At 39.0% G+C, this 19,610-nt stretch overlaps 1 protein-coding gene across 1 annotated transcript in view; it reads left to right on the plus strand.

Annotated features, from left to right (window-relative positions):
• bmp1b (bone morphogenetic protein 1b) overlaps positions 1 to 19,610 on the plus strand; it is a 59,861-nt gene that overhangs the window by 10,946 nt on the left and 29,305 nt on the right. Inside the window, 5 exon segments of the mRNA XM_036595424.1 lie at positions 3,234 to 3,329; positions 5,165 to 5,344; positions 7,156 to 7,273; positions 7,494 to 7,672; positions 12,755 to 12,860. Of these exon segments, the coding sequence (XP_036451317.1) occupies positions 3,234 to 3,329; positions 5,165 to 5,344; positions 7,156 to 7,273; positions 7,494 to 7,672; positions 12,755 to 12,860 (679 nt within the window).

The raw sequence follows: 19,610 nt of genomic DNA on the forward strand, positions 1-19,610 counted from the left end.
ACTTTATCATTGGAGACTGAGTTTATTAGAACCATACTGCTGCTGCGCACACAAACACCCCCGAGGCTGCATATACAGGTGTACACAAAAGTTTGGATCAATTTCCATGTCACTGTTGATTTTCTGAGTGTAGGTAATTTAACACATTCTCTACAGAGACACACTTCTGCACATTTTAATGCACTATTACTGTTTATCTGCTGAATTTAACATATTTTGGAAAAAAATAAGACATAAAATGTGGCCTGCGCAAAGGTTATGGCACATATCAAACCATATTTTACAGTTACATATATCAAAGAAGAACCATTTTCAAACTTTACTGCTTATAATTAAACAGGTTGTTTTTGTTATTGTGCCTTTAAGACTGATATATATGTAAATGAGCTCTGTTCTGATTGGATGTTCTGTATTCTGCTTCATTCAAAAAGCAGTCTGAGCTGAATAGGGTGGGGCTAAACTGCTGTAGGCAGAATGGGCAGGGCTACACTGTTGGAGGCTGACTGGGTGGGGCTAAACTGCTGTAGGCTGAATGGGTGTGGCTAAACTGCTGTAGGCTGAATGGGTGGGGTTAAACAGCTGTAGGCTGAATGGGTGGTGCTAAACTGCTGTAGGCTGAATGGTTGGTGCTAAACTGCTGTAGGCTGAATAGGTGGGGCTAAACAGTTGTAGGCTAAATAGGTGGGGCTAAATTGCTGTAGGCTGAATAGGTGGGGCTAAATTGCTGTAGGCTGAATGGTGTAAAAAATGTGTTGGTGTTGGACATCACAAAAACTATGAATTGAAAACAGGCCTCTGTTTCCACATATGTCTGTATGTGCTGGATAGTGAATATTTCTATGAGAAAAATTCATATTCCGATAGTTTGGGCCCTTTAATGATTTAAATGGGAACAGCAGGCAGCATTGAGTGCTCGAATTGGTATTTGATACCATCAGACTCTTACGCATTTATATATTTTTCTACTTCAACTTTAATTTGCATGAACATTATGTAAATGTGTTCTGTTCCATTTGATTGGATACGGTGTTTCTCCACATATTTTAATCATGAAAGTGTAAAACGGCCACGAGTCTCGAAAAAAAAGCAATCGTAAGCAATCCACCTGCTGCCTCCTGCCACCCGTTCCTAATTAGAAAAGAATCTGAAGTGCTTTTTCTAAATTCCTCCAGCTAAAAGCCTCCGTGTTTGCGTGCTGTTATAAACGGCCTCAAAGTGGCTTTAATTAAAGAGGACCGGTGTAGGTCTATTAGGATCAGGTTTCCATGACAATTACAAAAAAAATGAAACCCAGAATCAAAAGGTCTTTTAGTGTTTCAGTTATTACCTTTCTCCCTCTCACACCCTCCACACAGATTGATTTGGGTGGTCCACACACCCCCATCCCCCCACACCCCGACTCAAGTGTGATTGTCTGTGATTTAGACTTGTGTGAGTGATGATTGAAGGAGGAGAGGAACCGAACAATGCTATTTTCTTTCATCCCCCTGAGAGCCAATCAGACTCAGTCTCACTGACAGCTGGAATATAAATACAGATGTGCCATAAATTGCTTTCAAAACACCTCAGTACATTTCTTCCCCACTTTCTGTCTTTATCTCTCTTTATCTCTTTGCTGTTTCCACTTTCTTTCTTTTGTTATTCACTCCACATTTACTTTAATTCCACATTTCTTTATCGATTAAAGCGATAGTTCTCTCTAACACACTTGATGTTATGTATAAACTATGTAGAAACTGCATAATGACGTCTATTAGAGACTACTCAAAGGGGAACTCTAACTAACTAATTTAACAGTTAAAATGTAAATAAAGTCATTCAGAGTGGTTTGGTGTTAAATGCTCCGTTCTAGAGAAACTTATCAAGTCAGAATTGTTCACAGTGGTGGTGATAGGAACCAGACGTTCACCTCTCAAAGCTTCCTTTACAGAAAGTTATTACATGAAATGATTATGAATACACTGCCTGATGTCTGAGACACTGTTTTATGATAGTTCTGAGAAGATTTTGGCCTTAAAATCCATTCGTGGTGGAGGGATATATATTATGCAGGGTGTTGTGAGGCAAAATACTCAAAGAAAACATATAATTTCAGATTTTCCGCTATTTTCCCATCATCAACATTCCATATAAAACTCAGAAGACACGTTTAGGTCACTGGTGGTTTTGGATAGTAAATAAAATGTCTATATTTTTGTTGTAGTCATGGTGACCACTGGTTCCTATCACCACCACTGTAAGAAATCTGAACCATTTCACACAAAACCACTTTGGATCACTCTCTTTACATCTCACACACTCAATTATGCAGGAAATCAGTGGAATTCCCTTTAGATTTGAAGTGTTTAGGCATGCTAATTGATGGGGTATAAGCGTCCATTTTGGGCCAAGTGGGTAAATTAGATTTTTTTGATGAACTGTAGTTTTAACCCCGCTGTGTCAAACTGAGTTTCATCCAGGTCACAGCTCAGCAGAGATCTGCATTTCCCTCTGCATGAAAGCCTTGCTAATTAGCTGATGAGTACATTCAGGTTTATTTAATGAGGAAGAGTGTTGAAGTCCCACCAGGATTGTAGGATCTCCTCAGAGTTTCTGTGTAAAAGCTGAGTGTGAGAGGTGAGGGTTTTTCTTCAGCATCAGTGACCTTCACTCTAGCTGATTAAAGCTCTCAGCAGCGGAGTCTGTGGTGTAATTTTCATTGAGAGGGTCATTACACATCGTCCTTTTCTTAGTAATCTCATATCTCACCCATCTCCGCATCTCTGAGTGAATCTCTCTCTAATGGAATTCTCATTAGTCTCTGAACAGCAGTGAGTAACGTCGGCCTTACGACAAACGACTTTTTAAGCAATTTCACTGTCGAAGACATAATGTCAGAATAACATCAGGAGAGTTTTGCTAGAATTGCATCGCCCTGGTGTCATCTCGTCATTTGGTGTAAGGTGGGCAGGATGGCTGACTTAAGTCAGTCTTCGTATCTTGTCTTAATGATAAAATCAACCGTGTTTAATATTTTCATAATTTTGATGTCTCATGCAAATAGTGACATGGACATTGTCAACAACCAGTAGGTGGGCTCAGCGGGCGTCGCCTGGCCTGATCTGTAGCCCTGAATATTTATAACCAACCCCGAGCGTCAGACTTTAGTCTTTTAAAAGTCCTTTCAGAGTCTTTTCAAAGTCTTCTAGTGTACAGTCGGCATGAATTGGTTTGTCTCTTGGTTTCTGTTTCAGTTGCGTTTCTGGGGGACATTGCTCTGGACGAGGAGGACCTGCGCAATCTCAGACTGGACCAGACTGGACAGTCCAGCTCCAACGACACTAAACCAGGTATGTGTGACTGGCCCAGGTCTATAAAAGTAACAACAACAATAACAACAACAATAACAATAATAATAGTAATAATAATAATAATAATAATAATAATAACAATAATAATAATATCTGTGCACACATATGCACAAATGTGTGCTTTATGTACACATACACTTTATTATATCATATAAAATATATATTATATATTATATATTATATATATATATACTTAATATTTTATTATATCTTCATATATTTCTATTTTACATTCTTCTTCTCTTTCTATATTCTTATAATTTTCTATTGTATATTCTGCTTTTCATTTCAACAGACAGTCATGTAAGCATTTTACTGCACGTTATAGTGTGTATGGCTGTGTGTGACCACTAAAGCTTGATATTATTTGATTTAACTTGATTTGATTCGATTCAATTCTTTTCAGGAGACTCACTTTCAGTTTCTCAAAGAAATCTGCAGACACACCTCCCAAGTTCCGTTTTAGAAGTTGGTTGTACACTCTTTAAAAAGAAGGTTCTTCAAGGGTTCTTTAGTAAAGAAAAGTCTCAACTCTAAAAGAACCCTTTGCATAAATAAAGGGTTCTTTGCATGGTGAAATGGTTCTTTAGATTGATGGAGAATGTGCTGTACATGGTTCTATATAGACCTTTTTGGAAAAGGGTTCTATGTAGCACCGAAAAGGGCTCTTCCAGTCTTATAAGCTTGATATTATAATGATAAAAGAACCCTGCTATACAGAACACTTTTCAAAAAGGTTCAAAATAGAACAATCTACAGCACACTCTCCATCGATCTGAAAAAACATTTCACTATGCAAAGAAATATTTAATCATGCAAAGGGTTCTTTAAATGTTCATGGCTCTATATACAGTCATTTCTTTACTAAAGAACCCTTGAAGAACCATCTTTGCACAGGTGGGTGATGAGATAAAAATATTCACCATACACGATATGTATCACGATACTTTGAAACCGATTAAAGTGTCTCCTTAAAAAACTGCAAAATCTATGAATGCAGTGATTATTATTCAGCATTTCACACACTACACTAAAACAACCAAACAGGACTAGTTATGCACTCTTTGTAATGACACATGCATGTTCTTTGAGTATTGACCACAACCATGATATACTCAGAAAAGTATATTGTGTATCACAGTAATAAAATATCATGATAAAAATAAAACACCATTATGTTGCTTTCTGCTTCTCCCTGTCCAGCTAATCCCAAACACATTCAGTGATGTTGAGGTCTGGACTCTGGGGTGGTCAGTCCATTGTTCAGCTTCTTTCTTTGATGTGTCTGTCTCCTTTTCTCAGTGAGGCTTCTTGACAGCTACACATCCTTTCAGACCCATAGCGCTGAGTTGTCTTCTCACAGTGGAAGGATGGACAGAAACACCTGTGGATGTTTTTAGATCTGAAGCAGCTTGATTTTCTCCTCTCTCTCAAAGATGAAAGCTTTAAGTGCTGTTTATCTGATTGGGTCAGTTTTGGTGTCTACCAGGTCTTCCAGGTGGTTGTTAGGAATTTTTGGTGTGGCTTTTAATAAGTATTTATCAACTCCATTTTTGGAAGCTCCTGTCCGTCACTTTGACTTTAAGTGCTGTTCGTTTTATAATAATAATAAGTTTTGGTGGTCTACCAGGACTTGCACATATGTTGTTAAGTTCCTGAGTAGGTAAACTTCAAATAAAGTGTAACCAATGTTATTTATGAGCAACCGAGTCTGTTCTACAGTTTCTAATATGGCTGAATTGGATTTTTACCTATGTTCTGTAAAGCTTGTCCGACCTCACAGCAGTAGCTATGAAAATTTTTCTCTGTTCTAGTGAACTCATCATCAGCGTATCGGATCAGAGAGGCTGAAGTTCTAGTTAACAGCAGCAGAGGGAACGGATCGTTGTGGGACAAAGTAGATCTTTCCCGCAAGAGGAGAGCAGCCACTGCTAGGCCGGAGAGGGTGTGGCCTGATGGAGTCATCCCGTACGTCATCAGCAGAAACTTCAGCGGTGAGACCTCATCACCATTTCTGTCCTTAAACAACTGTCTAGACAAATTTCAGTCAGGTTTTCATCCTTATCATAGTACTGAAACAGCTCTAATTAAAGTTATTATTGACATTCGCTTAAATACAGACTCTGGAAAAACATCTATTCTATTACTGCTTGATCTCAGCATTGCCTTTGATACCACTGACCTTAAAATTCTTGAGAACTGAGTTGGGCTCTCAGGAACTGTCCTTAAATGGTTAAGTTCATACTTGCAAGGAAGGGACTACTTTGAGGAAATTAAGCGTAATATTTCTGAGAAAGTGCCAGTGACCTGGGGTGTCCCCACAGGGTTCAAATCTTGGGCCACTTTTATTCAATTTATACATGCTGCCTCTTGGCCAAATACTTCAAGACCATGGGATATCTTACCACAGTTATGCAGATGATACGCAGATCTACTTGACCCTTTCCCCAAACAACTACGGCCCCCTTGACTCACTCTGTAAGTGCCTTGAGCACATCACTAATTTGATGGAACAAAACTTTCTGCAGTTGAATAAAGATAAAACAGAGATTATTTTATTTGGGAATAGCAAAGAGAGGCACAGACTAGTTGCCTATCTGGATTCAAGAGCCCTAAAATCTAAAGAACTAGTATGTAACCCTGGTGTACTGAAGTCTGACCAAAGCAGGATTGATCACTGTAATGGTCTCCTAACTGGACCCCCAAAAAAGACAATCAAACAGGTTCAGATGATTCACAATGCAGCTGCCAGAGTCACTAAGATAAAAGAAGGACCCCCCCCCCATTCTTACATCCTTACACTGGATACCAGTCTGTTCCAGAATATACTTTAAGGTGCTGTTACTGCTCTATAAATGTCTTAATGGTGCAGGAGTGGCATATTTATCTGATCTGCTGCAGCGATATGAGCATTAAAAGAGCTCCGACGCTGGACACTTTGACTTCAGCATCAGAATATCTTACCTATAAATATGTGGTACAGTAGGACTTTTTGACAAAACAGCACAATTTATCAGAACACCAGCTAGTGTTAATGCTAGGCTAATGGCTAACAGCTAACCCCAAGAGACTGGCTTTTGATTCTGCTCTCTTTTCCCCATTGACTCATCAATTTATTACAGTCTGATGTCACTCCTTTAACAATAAACTGGACTAACTGACCTCAGACTGCAGCTCACTGCACGAGAGGTGAGCATGTTCTGCACTGTTTGAATGTCACATTATTTGCATTTATTTGCATACTGATATAAATGAAAATATACTATATGGAAAATTAACTGCAAAAAACAGCAGTTTAAACAGAAACAGAGGTTTAGCCCCACCCATTCTGCCTACAGCAGTTTAGCCCCACCCATTCAGCCTACAGCAGTTTAGCCCCACCCATTAAGCCTACAGCAGTTTAGCCCCACCCCTTCAGCCTACAGCAGTTTAGCCCCACCCATTCAGCCTACAGCAGATTAGCCCGACACATTCAGCCTTCAGCAGTATATCCTCACCCATTCGGCCTACAGCAGTATAGCCCCGCCCATACCGCCTACAGCTGTTTAGCCCCGCCTGTTCAGCCTACAGCAGTTTAGTCTTGCCTAATCAGCCTACAGCAGTTTTACCCTGCCTATTTAGCCTACAGCAGAGTCCAGACCTCAACATGACTGAATGTGTTTGCTGAGTTTCTTGAAAAGAATGGAAGCTGTAATAAACATTAAGAGTGACACACTGAACACTTAAACAGCTGCGAGGGGGGGCTGTGTACAATATTGGATATTAGATTTTTTGCTAAACTATCACTTCAATTGTTCTCCTCCAGGCAGCCAAAGGGCAATCTTTAAGCAGGCAATGCGTCACTGGGAGAAACACACCTGTGTCACTTTCACAGAGAGAGTGGCTGAGGAGAGCTACATTGTCTTCACCTACAGACCATGCGGGTGAGATTAAACACATTTGTCCTTTCAGTTACAGCATCATAGCAACAGCCTGGAACTAAGATTGATTTGAATATTCAAATTGTGTTAAAGGAAAATGTGTTAAAGGTGTAAAAATTAGGTGTGGTTAACAATTAACAATGGTTAATGCATTAACTTTAACACCATTCATTATAATATATTACGCTAAATGTATACGTTGTTTTTCCATCTGTCTCTATAGTTGTTGTTCATATGTGGGGCGTCGTGGAGGGGGTCCTCAGGCCATCTCCATTGGCAAAAACTGTGACAAGTTTGGCATCGTGGTGCACGAGCTGGGTCACGTGATCGGCTTCTGGCATGAACACACGAGACCTGACCGAGACGGACATGTCAGCATCTTCAGAGAGAACATCCAGCCAGGTAACACATACATCACCTGTCCATCGCACACCTGTACCTGAGCATCACACAATTGTTACTGTCCATCATGCACATGTGCCTGACCATCACACACCTATTACTGTCCATCACACACCTGTTACTGTCCATCAAACATCTGTACCTGTCCATAACACACCTGTTACTGTACATCACATACCTGTACCTGACCATCACACACCTGTACGTGTCCATTACACACCTGTATCTGTCCATCACACACACCTCTACCACCTGTACCTGGTCATCACACACCTGTACCTGACCATCACATATCTGTTTATGTACATCACACACCTGTGTCTCTCAATCACACACCTGTTACTATACATCACACTCCTGTTAATGTTCATCAGCCACCTGTGCCTGTCCATCACACACCTGTACCTGACCATCACACACCTGTTACTGTACATCACACACCTGTTACTGTACATCACACACCTGTTAATGTACATCAAACAACTGTGCCTGTCCATACCTCACCCATACCTTATCATCATACACCTGTTACTGTACATTAAAAACACCTGCACCTGTCCATCATACACCTGTACCTGTCCATCACACACCTGTTACTGTCCATCAAACATCTGTACCTGACCATCACACAGCTGTTAATGTATATCAAATAACTGTACCTGTCCAAAACACACCTGCACCTGACCATCACACAGCTGTTAGTATACATCAAATAACTGTGCCTGTCTATAACATATATACCTATCCATCACACATCTGTACCTGACCAACACACACATCTGTACTTGTCCATCACACACACCTCTACCACCAGTACCTGTCCATCACACACCTGTACCTGTCCATCACTCACCTGTACCTGTCCATTACACACACCTCTACCACCTATACCTGTCCATCACTCATCTGTACCATGACATCTGTGAGCTAGCTTTAAATTGTTTTTAATATCAATTATCATGTTTGTTGGTTTGCAACTTGTCATATTAAAGTCTGATCAAGTTTATTTACTGTGTTAAAACACCCATATCCTACATTTTTCTAATGTTTTTTTCCACTTATAACATTTGTTTGTATGTGCCAAAAACAGTCATAATTCATATTACATGAGCATTTTCCAACCTCTCTTTAGCTCTTACAACTAAATAGTTAATTAATAGCTTTTTACAGTGCCTGTAATATATGTAAAGCTCTGTTCTTTGATTAGTTGTGCCTCGTACAAAAAAAAGGCAGTCCAGGCTAAAACACTACTTCTAACATCAGTGTGATTGGGTGCTCTAGGCAGAATAGGCAGATATATGTAAATGTGTGGGTTGTTGTGACATCACAAAAATGAATTTAAAGTGGGCTGTTTTTTTCAGCTTGGATGTTATGTACTGGGGAGTGAACAGTACATTTCATAAATGTAACAATGTTAACATATTACATCAAACCCCTTCATTAAAAAAAGTCAGGAAAATGGATTTTTCCATGATATGGGCCCTTTAAAGACAGTTTGGAAAGGAAAACTCTGATGATAGACAAGATGAACACAAGGCATCATCACAGAGCCTATTTATCTGATTTATGGTGAACTAAACCTGCAAATGAGTTTATATTAATTCTTTTAAAAGTAGCAGAGAAAATCAAACAGTAGTTGGAAAAGTTTAAAAGAAAGCTATGTCTCTAAAGATTTTAAGCTCTGCGGTGGGTGGAAAGAGGCTTTGAAATAACATAAAAATGTTGAAGGAAAAACGTATTCAAAGTCAAAATCCTGAAAAAAGAGAATAAAACCGCAGGATACTGTACTGAGAGCACTGATGTCTGTATTTAGAGTTTTTATTTTTTATTTTTTTAGATAATTACAGTCTCCAAAATGTCACAGTAGCTCTTATGAGTTCTGAATCTTCAGCTGCTCACTTGTTTGTGTAGTTACACAGGCAACAATAAAACTTTTAAAGCGATAGTTTGGCAGAAAAAAAATTTTTATCCACACAGTGGAAATATTACACACCTTTGGCAGTTTTTCAGGGTATAAGCTGAATTTTTTCCTATATAAGAGTGAATGTTTTCCTATAAGTCTCCCAGCTCTGCAGATTTTAGACATGGACCTGTCTTTTCATCTGAACAAACCAGGCTTCAGATATTTAGGGATCAGTATTACTAGTTCTATGTCTAGTCAAAAACATTGTGCCTTTGATTAATAAACTTAAACTCGATTTCCAGAAATGGAAATGTCTTACATTTATCTCTTGCAGGTGGAATTAACTGCATCAAAATGTATGTGCTGGCCAGATTTTTGTATTTGTTCCAGTGCTTCCCAATTTTTCTGCCAAAATCTTTTTTCCGAACAGTGGACAAAATGATGTCATTTTTATGGTGTGGCAAGATCCCTAGAGAACATAAAGAAATACTTCAAAGGCAGAGGTCCCAGGGTGGACTTGCACTCACAAATTTTATGTATTATTACTGGGTTGCAAATCTACAAAAAATTATACACTGGGTGCAGTTCCCACAGGCAGAATGGTGCAAAATTGAATCTAGCTCCAGGCCCTTAACATATTTTGCTGCTCTAGTTACAAACTGCCTAAAATCTGGGGACAGTTTGGTCAGAATTTTAAATTATTCGATTTTTCTTTGCAAGGTCTTATATGTAAGCTGGGTCTCAATAAATTCAGCGACCTATACATAGATGGGACTTTTGCCTGTTTTTTTTTTTGTTTTGTTTTTTTGGATTTTAACCCAATTATCTCCCCAATTTAGTCGTCGCCAATTCCACCCGCTAGTTAGGACTCCCCCAATCACACGATACTATCAACGCTAGGAGGGTGAAGACTAACACAGGCTTCCTCCTGTGAAGCGCCACCACATCTTTTCAAACTGTCGCTCACGCAACGTCATTGGACAGCTGAACGCGCTCGGAGGAAAGCGCCAACCGCCAGACCTGTTACGTCAGCTAACAGACGCCTGCGCTGACTAGCATCATGTTAGGTGATGGGGGGAGAAGGTGGGGCCATCCTGCCCACCCAGAGAGTCTCTTGGACTCCTGGCTACGGATGGCTGTAGCATCACCAGGGATCGAACTCGTGATCTCCTGATGATAGGGACAACGCTTAGACAGTTGCGCCACTCGGGAGCCAGTTTTAAAGACAGTACCACGATTTTTAAGATTCCAAACTCCAACCTAGTTGTTTTTTTCAGTTACGTAATTTCATTCATGCTGAATGTTCAACTTTCCCTAATTTGCCTCCAAGATCAGGAATAGATACCATCTTAGAAACTTGTTCGCAGCTCAGAGGCCCGATTCACATATTTATGATACTATCATGTCTCTCAAAAGCACAACAATGAGTAAAATACATACTGAGTGGGAGAACGAGTTTGGAATAGAGATACCCGATGAAACTTGGGAGACTGCATTAAGAAGAATTAATGGAACAACGTCCTGTGCCCGACTCAGCTTAATTCAGTTTAAAGTTCTCCACCGTATCCATTACAGTAAAACTAAATTGGCAAAAATCTACCCTAATGTTTGTGATAAATGTGACTGTTGCTGTTCTGCCAGAGCCAATCTGACTTACATGTTTTTGGTCAGCCATTTTTAAATTCCTGTCTGATGCATGGAGATGGAGATACAGCCTAGAATGGAAACAGCTATTTTTGGTGTCCTAGGAAGCTGTATCTCAGTAAATAGTACAAAGAGGGATGCTTTTGCCTTTGCAACTCTCCTAGCAAGGAGAAGGATTTTATTGAATTGGAAGTCAGCATGTTTCACACTGGCTCAGAGACCTCTTATTATTTCTTGAATTAGAAAAGATTAAATATTCACTTAGAGGGTCAATCAAATTGTATACAACCTGGGAGCTTGTGTTATCATACTTTGAAAAGCTACGGACTCTTGCTGTAGACTAAGCAAGACGAAAATATTGCCAGTATTTTAAAAGTCTATTAGGAAAATCCATTATGCGACACTATATGAAACTATATTATCAAACACTAAAGTCTATAATTATCTATTTATCTATCTATTTTTTAAATTAGTATAATTAATGTATTCTCTGTTTAATATTGGCAGTTCTGTTTTGGTGGGCAAGGGGAGGGCTTGTGATTATGTTGTGAGCAGTGAGTTTGGTGTGAGGGAGGGAAGGGGAAAAAAGGTGCAGCATTTTTCACTGTATGTATGTAAAATACCTGTTCATTTCAATAAAATGTATTAAAAAAAGAAAGAAAAAAATTAAATCCATCTAGGGCTGGGCTATATGACAATATATATCATTATCAGGATAAATTATGTCACTATAATATAATATAATACAGTATAATACAGTCTGCTTTTTTGAACATATCTTGTGTATCGTCAGTACTTGTAGACACTGAACAACTACATGTTTCATTATAAAGAGAATATTAGTATTACTGTTTAACTGGATTTAGTGCCAAATACTGAATACAAATAATTTATTTCACAGTTTTTGATAGTATTTTTTAAAATGTAGCACTACCGTCTCTTTTTCAAACATCTGAAAAAATACGTATTGTGACATGTCATGTATGATGAAAATTTATTGAAATATTAGATTTTTGACATATTGCCCAGCTCTAAATTTATCAAATCCAGGTTTGCTTCTTAAGTTTTTCCCTGGAGCTACACAGCTAACAAGCAATGCAAGTTATTTAGCATATCAATTAGCAAGGTGGTAAGTCATCATGGTGCCAAGTTTGATGGTGCTAAATCGTCAAACACTCGCCTCAAACAGTGTGATGTTCAGTATCTCTAATAGTCTTGATTATGTTTTTTCTGCCACTGAATGACTCACTGTTATCTATAAACATGGACTGAAGTACATTAGCATAGCTAATAACATTAGCCTGAATTTTGCTTGTGCTGTTGGTAAAATTTTAGATAAAAAATCTTCATAGTTTTTCACAGTTGGAGGTGAGTGTGTGATAATTTAGACATGCAGTTAGCACCATGCTAATTGGTGCGCTAATTAGCTTCCACTGTTAGATACATTAGCGTTGTAGCTCCAAGGTTTAATTCTGCAGGTCAAAGCTTTAAACGCTATTTATCCGTGTTTGTGAGTTCTGCTCTGTGGGTTTCAGGGCAGGAGTATAACTTCCTGAAGATGGAGCCGGGGGAGGTGAACTCTTTAGGAGAAGTGTACGACTTTGACAGCATCATGCATTACGCCAGGAACACCTTCTCCAGGTGTGTGTGTGTGTGTGTGTGTGTTGGGGATGTGCATCTCAGTCACTGAGGCCGTTGCGATGCACATCTCGGTGTATTGCCAATGAATCGATACATTAAAGTTACATATGAAGTAACTACAAATGTGATACAATATGATTCATACAATTATGATACAGTGCAATTGGACACAATTTGATTTGGCATGATTTGATTCAGCACAAGTGAATCAAAGAGATATGATGCAACGCAAAAGAATATAATACTATGCCATTTAAACTGGTACACACAGCAAATCATAAATGAACTAAAAATGTGCCTTTTTTACTTCACATATTTTTTCTCTGGAGCTGCAGCTCAGTTAGTATCTTTTTGTGCTGTTCCAGGCCTTCTCACAAGTCCTTTGTAGTGCAAAAAAAGAGTCTCTGACAAAAGATAAAACAAAACCAGTCCTTCGTTTCTGTTCTCGAGTTGCACTTTTATAATATCTCACACATTTAACAGTTAAACCATTTTCATACATTGCAAAAATATATTTGATAAGTACATTTGGAATACATGTTTTGGATGCTGATATGCTGTTTTTTTCAGCAGCCTAGATAGAGAGAGAAGGAGAAATCTTCCAAAAAGCTCCCACCTGTGTTGTTCATTCCTCTTCCTTCTCCCGTGGGTTCCCCATTGTGTCTGGTGTATTTGTAGCCCTTTGTTTTCAGTCTTTCTTTGGGGGGAATTTCACAATGCAGGATTTCTCAGTCAGCTGGATAACATAAGTGGAACTCCACCAATTTTTCTAAATTTCCATTTAATTAAAAGGTTAAGATGTAAATAGGGTCATTTAGAGTGGTTTGGTGTGAAATGCTCTGTTCTAGAGAAACTTACAGAGTCAGAATTGTGCACAGTGATGGTGATAGGAACCAGAAGTCCACCTCTAAAAGCTCCCTCACAGAAAGTTATTGCATGAAATGGTTAGATATACACTGCCTGATTACTGAGACATTGTTTTACAATAGTTTTGTGATACAAATGTTGGCCTAAAATGTCTTGTTGATCTATTTATTTTAATTCATGGTGGAGGGATACATGCAGGACATTGTGAGACAAAATAGTTCCCAAAGAAAACATATTTCAGATTTTCTACTATTTTTCCATCATCCACATTCCATATAAAACTCAGAGAACACATGTAGGTTTACTGGTGGTTTTGGTTAGTAAATAAAATGTCTATATTTGTGTTGTAGTCGTGGCGACCCCTGGTTCCTATCACCACCACTGTAAAGAAATCTGAACCATTTCACACCAAACCACTCTGAATCACCATGTTTACATCTCAAACACTGAATTGTGCAGAAAATGTTAAAATGAATCGATGGTATTCTCCTTTAAATATATTTATATTATGTGTTTACTTGTTTTTAATAGTTGTTTGTAAAAAATTAAAATCTGTATTCAGCTTTGTTAGACCTTGTTTATATATCAAATAAATCCACTGAGAAATTACATTATTAAAAGAGTAGATTTAACAGCAGGCATAGATGCTTTTTGGCTTGAGCTTAAAGGGTTAAACGCTTACAAAGAGGACTGCTGGTAGAGCCACAGCGAGGAGCTCAGGAAGTTCAAATGAAGCCTAACATCTTTATTCGTGCTCTTCTCCTGTTCCCATAGCAACATCATCTGTGAATCTTCTTCACATTCACTCTGAAGACTGTTTTTATACCATAAAAGTACCTTTTTACATCATAAGTGTTTGTGATTAGTGAGTTGTTTTCACTCCTATAATATTTCTCCTCTTGGTATCTAAAAATGGACAAAATCAGAATGTTTGTAAACATAAAGGTCAGCTGTATATCTGGGTGGATAACTTGCATCCTATCAGCAGCTCAGCTTACGGCACAATTCACAATAAATTCAGGCATAACATACAAAACGTTAGCAACAAAATCTGGTTGTGTTTGAGACTGTAATGTCAAACATATTCAGGTATGTAATGTATTCTTCTAAAGCAGGTAGAGCTGCTATAAGCAGTATTAACTCCACTGAGGGTCCTCTGTGTTTGCTAACACTCTCAGCTGAAGCTAACGACAATTTAGCAAATTCTTTACTCTTCCAAATGAAGATGAAGTTTAGGACAGTAAGAGCAGAGTTGGTATTTTGAGAATTATTACTTTGTAGAGAGTTTGAAATAGCTAACGCTATTAGCATTTATGCTAGTGACCACAGAACAAGTGTTTTTGCTCATATTTCGAACTTGACAGAAAAACTGAAGCTTTGTTTGATTATACTGTAGTATCCATGTAGAAGAAGACACTGAAAACACAGCAAGCAAATGCTTTTTTACAGAGAATCTTTACAAAGACCAGAAACGCCTAGCCCTGTGCTATCCCAACACGAAACACATGGAAGCCAGTTTCCACGGTTAGGCAGAGCCTGTGATGGACACTAAACAACCCCCAAGGGTCAGCCGTCCTAGCAATCCACACAGTCCCAAGCAAAGTTCCTGGGGCACGCAGAGTCCCGGCCTGCACAAGTGGCGCAGAGGGGACCTGTTCCTTGGTTGTGGCATAGCCCCAGTTCTCTCCTGGGACCATGTGCTTGGCGCAGCAGCTCCTCAGTGTACCCTGCTTCAGTCCTTTGCTGTTGAAGCGTACTAAGGGAATGCACACCACCTCCTTCTCGCTGGGCTCCAGCTGGGCTTCGCTGCCGAGCCTTGTCACACTGTCCATCTTCGTTGATGCACTGCTCAACTTCCTTCAGCTCAGTGGCAATATCCCACTTCTGACACCAATACACTTCATTGTAGATATTTGTGTGAGTGTGCAGAACAGTGCAATATTGTTTCAAATCAGCCACTAAGGTCAGCTAGCTGGCAAGCAAGGTAACGAATTAGCCAAACTAGACAGGTTTTATTTACATAAAATGACAAAAAGATACAGGAAAAAAGAATGGCATTTTCAAAAAATCCCTGCTCTGGTGCCCTGTGGTAAACAAAAGTACGTCAGAAAGCGTTACCTTTTGTATGTGTGTTTACAAATGTTGCCAGATCATCTAAATTGTGATGCTACATTTTTAGCTTACATTTTTTAAAATATGAATGTAGCTACAGGCAAGCTAACACTGCTTGCATGAGCGAGTGCTATTTTGCATTATAGTACATTATTATAGCCTTTTGAGGCATAACTGGAGCTTATAAGTGTGCTTACACAGCATTGCTACTAAGAAGCAAAGCACATTTTGAACTATTTACATGCTTCAGAGAAAGTGTTATCCATTTTTGTTTACCATGGAGCAGCAGTGATTTTTGAAAACACATTCATTTTTTATGACCTGGAGTTCCTAATATGGATGTGCTGCAGAGTACAGAGCTGTGTAGAAAGTCTAAAGTGAGTAAATTGTATTAAATAAACAAAGCTATGCAAATCTCACCTGCATGAACTGACCCTTTTGATGATGCTGCTGCTGCTGCTGCATAAACTCAAGCCATCTAATTAACCATTGCTCCACCTGGTTTTCCCCGTTTGTGTATTCTATAGGGGTGGGAATCTCTAGGCACCTCATGATTCGATTCGATTACGATTCAGAGGGCTGCGATGCGATTATAAAACGATTATTCTTTTTTTACCATACAGGATTTCTTTTTTCTCACTGAGTGAGGACTTGGTACTTTTAAAGCAAAGTATTTGTAATGATCTATAATGAATTTACCAATATCTTGTATTAATAAAACAAATGAAAGTGATGTAGCAAGTAAACTGGAAGACTCTCATTCACTGCTCTTGTTTGGAGCACATGAATCACAGGCTGCCACTCATCTGTGATAAAATGCGCTGTTACTGTGACATAAATTCTGTGGCACTGGGTGTCCCTGAATCACGTTACAGCTACCCGTGTTATTCAGTGATTCCATAACTTCGGCTTTGGTCTCGTTGTAGTGGGGGGATCGCTGTGTCAGTAAAATATGTTCGAGATGGGACGCTGTATCTTGGCTCCAAAGTGTGCAACATAGCATGAAAGCCCTGGTTCTCAATGACTGAGAACAGACACAAATCCTCAGCAATAAAAGTTGCGATAGAGTTTGTAATTCGCTTCGCCCTTTCCGAGTTGGGTGGAAGCTTTGACATCACTTGCTCGATGGTCCTCTGGTTGGCAGCAACTACAGCTGGATGGAAAACGGGGGAAACATGTAATATGGTTTCTAAAATTCGTCGTTTCCAAAATATTTTAGTTTAATATGACACAACTTGCATATAGTGTGGCTCTTAGTGGACCAGGTTCTAATGCTGTTTTAACAGTAGATGGTCTTAAACGCTGCTTATTCACCACCCTACAACCTGAAGGTTGGCATGCAGACTATAGGTCACATACCAACGCAGAGAGTCTCGCCTAGCTAAGTTAGTAGTTAACGAAAAGGCAAAGAGAGGGATTTAAGATTAACATTTGGAGACGAATGGACTGATTTGCATTTATAAGAACCGCAGTTGGTTTCCTAGTACGTTAAATCTGCAAAGAGAAACTGTCAAACACTAAAAAGTTGCGAAGATGAAATCAGCTTCTCTTTCGAATTCTCCCGTTCCACCTTAAATGGTGCCACATTTACCTTCTGGTGCCTCAGGCAGAATTTAAGGTAGAACGGGAAAATTCAAGCAAGAAGCTGGAGAATGAGAAGCGACTTCAGCATTGTAAACAGTCGAACGTAGAAAGCTGTTTTACAAGAAACTGTTCTATTTTTGAAGAAAAGTTTTCTGTCGGACATGGGAGGAAAGCGGCTGTAGCTGAGCTGAAGCTTAAAGCAGAGCGAAGTAAATCTGCGTTTTCGTTTATACTGTTTAGTCTATACTAGGACATTATCACATACTGAGACATACTGAACGTTAAATGTTGTGGCTCCCAAGGTGGTTTGATTTTTGTTGAAAGGACAAAATGTCTCTTCTTATCATTTGTGTTGTGACTCCTGACTTAACCTGGCTTTCAATGCAGAGGGTGCCGGTTGAATTTCTCGCTCATCCAGTTGTGTTTTTGTTATGTGCCGCCACAGACTGTCCGGGCGCTGCACTTCCGCACTTCCAAGTTCCGCCTTTTGCGTTCCGTCAACATTATGTTATCAATTAAAATATAGAAAATCGATTTTTGACATTTGTGAATCGATTCAGAACCGTCCACGTCCGCATCACAATGCATCTAAGAATCGATTTTTCCCCCCACCCCTAGTATTCTAATATTTTATACTAATGCTATTTGCTATCTGGTGTTGACCAGAGGAGGATGGGTTCCCCTTCTGAGTCTTGGTTCCTCTCAAGGTTTCTTCCTTTTGCTCTTAGGGAGTTTTTCCTTGCCACTGTCGCCATTGGCGATGCTCATGGGGGCTTGGACCCGGATTTTTCTGTAAAGCTGCTTTGTGAAAACACCTGTTGTAAAAAGCGCTATATAAATAAACTTTGACTTTGACTTTGACTATTAAATCAACTTAAATGAATTTAAAACCCACTTTATTACTTATAGAAATATGTTTTGAAGTTGCACACACATTAAGTACCTTTTAAGTAAACCATTTTAAAGTAGTATCTTTTATCTCTGTGGAGATTTTGATATTTGATATTGATTAATAATTTCTGAAATATGTGAAATTTAGACACAGAACTAGCCATGGTCAGCACAGTGATGAAAGGCTCTATTTGTGCTACATCTGATTATACCAGCGCAAATTACCCCATTTCACCCTGTGATCTGATTAGCATAAATTAAGAAGTCCACAAGCAGCGCTCTCCCAGGAGACCGATATTTATAAACACAAAAACTCTGCAAACATGATCAGACACGCAGGACGAAATATCAGAAACTAGTTAAAGCTCCAGTCAAGCATTTGAAATCTCTGGACTGAGTGTATGTTCAGGATCTTTTTTATTGTAATGTGTGAAGTAGAAGTAAATATTATTGAAGTTCAAAAGCATATGGTTTGTTCTCCAGTCCACGCTGTCCATATTTGGACACTAACCTACACAAATTGCCAGTTTTTAACCTGTTCTTTTTCTCTCTTTCTCGCTTTTTGATGTCTGAGGCCTCAGTACTGACCAAGCTCTTTATACACTGACCTTCCTCTACAGCATCATCACCATGGCAACAGGGAGAAAGGGTGGGGGGAGTGGGGGGGGGGCTGAGCAGAGACACACAAAGAAGAAAGAATGAGAGAACGAAGAACGAGAACTAGAAGGAGAAGAAAAAATGAGAGATAATAAAGGAATGAGAGAATAGATGGAATGAGAAAAGAAAGAGAAAAAGAAGAGAGAAGAGAGGAGAAAAGAAAGTAAAAATAGAGAAGAAAGAAAGAATGAGAGAAGAAAGAGAGGGAGAAGAAATAATGAGAGGAGAGAGGGAGAGGAACAGAAAGAAAGAATGAGAAAAAGATAAAAATGGAAGAAGAACAAAGGAATGAGAGAAGAAAGAGAGTAGAAGAAATAATGGAAGAGAAGAAGAAGGGGGAGAAGAAAATAAAGAATGAGAAAAGAAAAAGAAAGAAGAGAGAAGAAAGAAAAAATAGAAAGAGAGAGAAGAAGAAATAATGAGAGAAGAAGAAAGAGAATAAATAATGAGAGGAGAAGAACAAAAGAAGGAGAGAGAAGGAGGAGAGGAGAAGAAATAAAGAATGAAAGAAAGACAAAGAAGGAGAAGAAAGTGAAAGAAGAATGGAAGAAGAATGGGAGAAGAAAGAGAAAGTAGAAGAAATAATGGGAGAGAAGAAGAAGAGGGAAAAGAGAATAAAGATAGAATGAGAGCAGGAAG

Source organism: Colossoma macropomum, unplaced genomic scaffold, assembly GCF_904425465.1.
Source record: "Colossoma macropomum unplaced genomic scaffold, Colossoma_macropomum, whole genome shotgun sequence".
Lineage (NCBI taxonomy): Eukaryota > Metazoa > Chordata > Actinopteri > Characiformes > Serrasalmidae > Colossoma > Colossoma macropomum.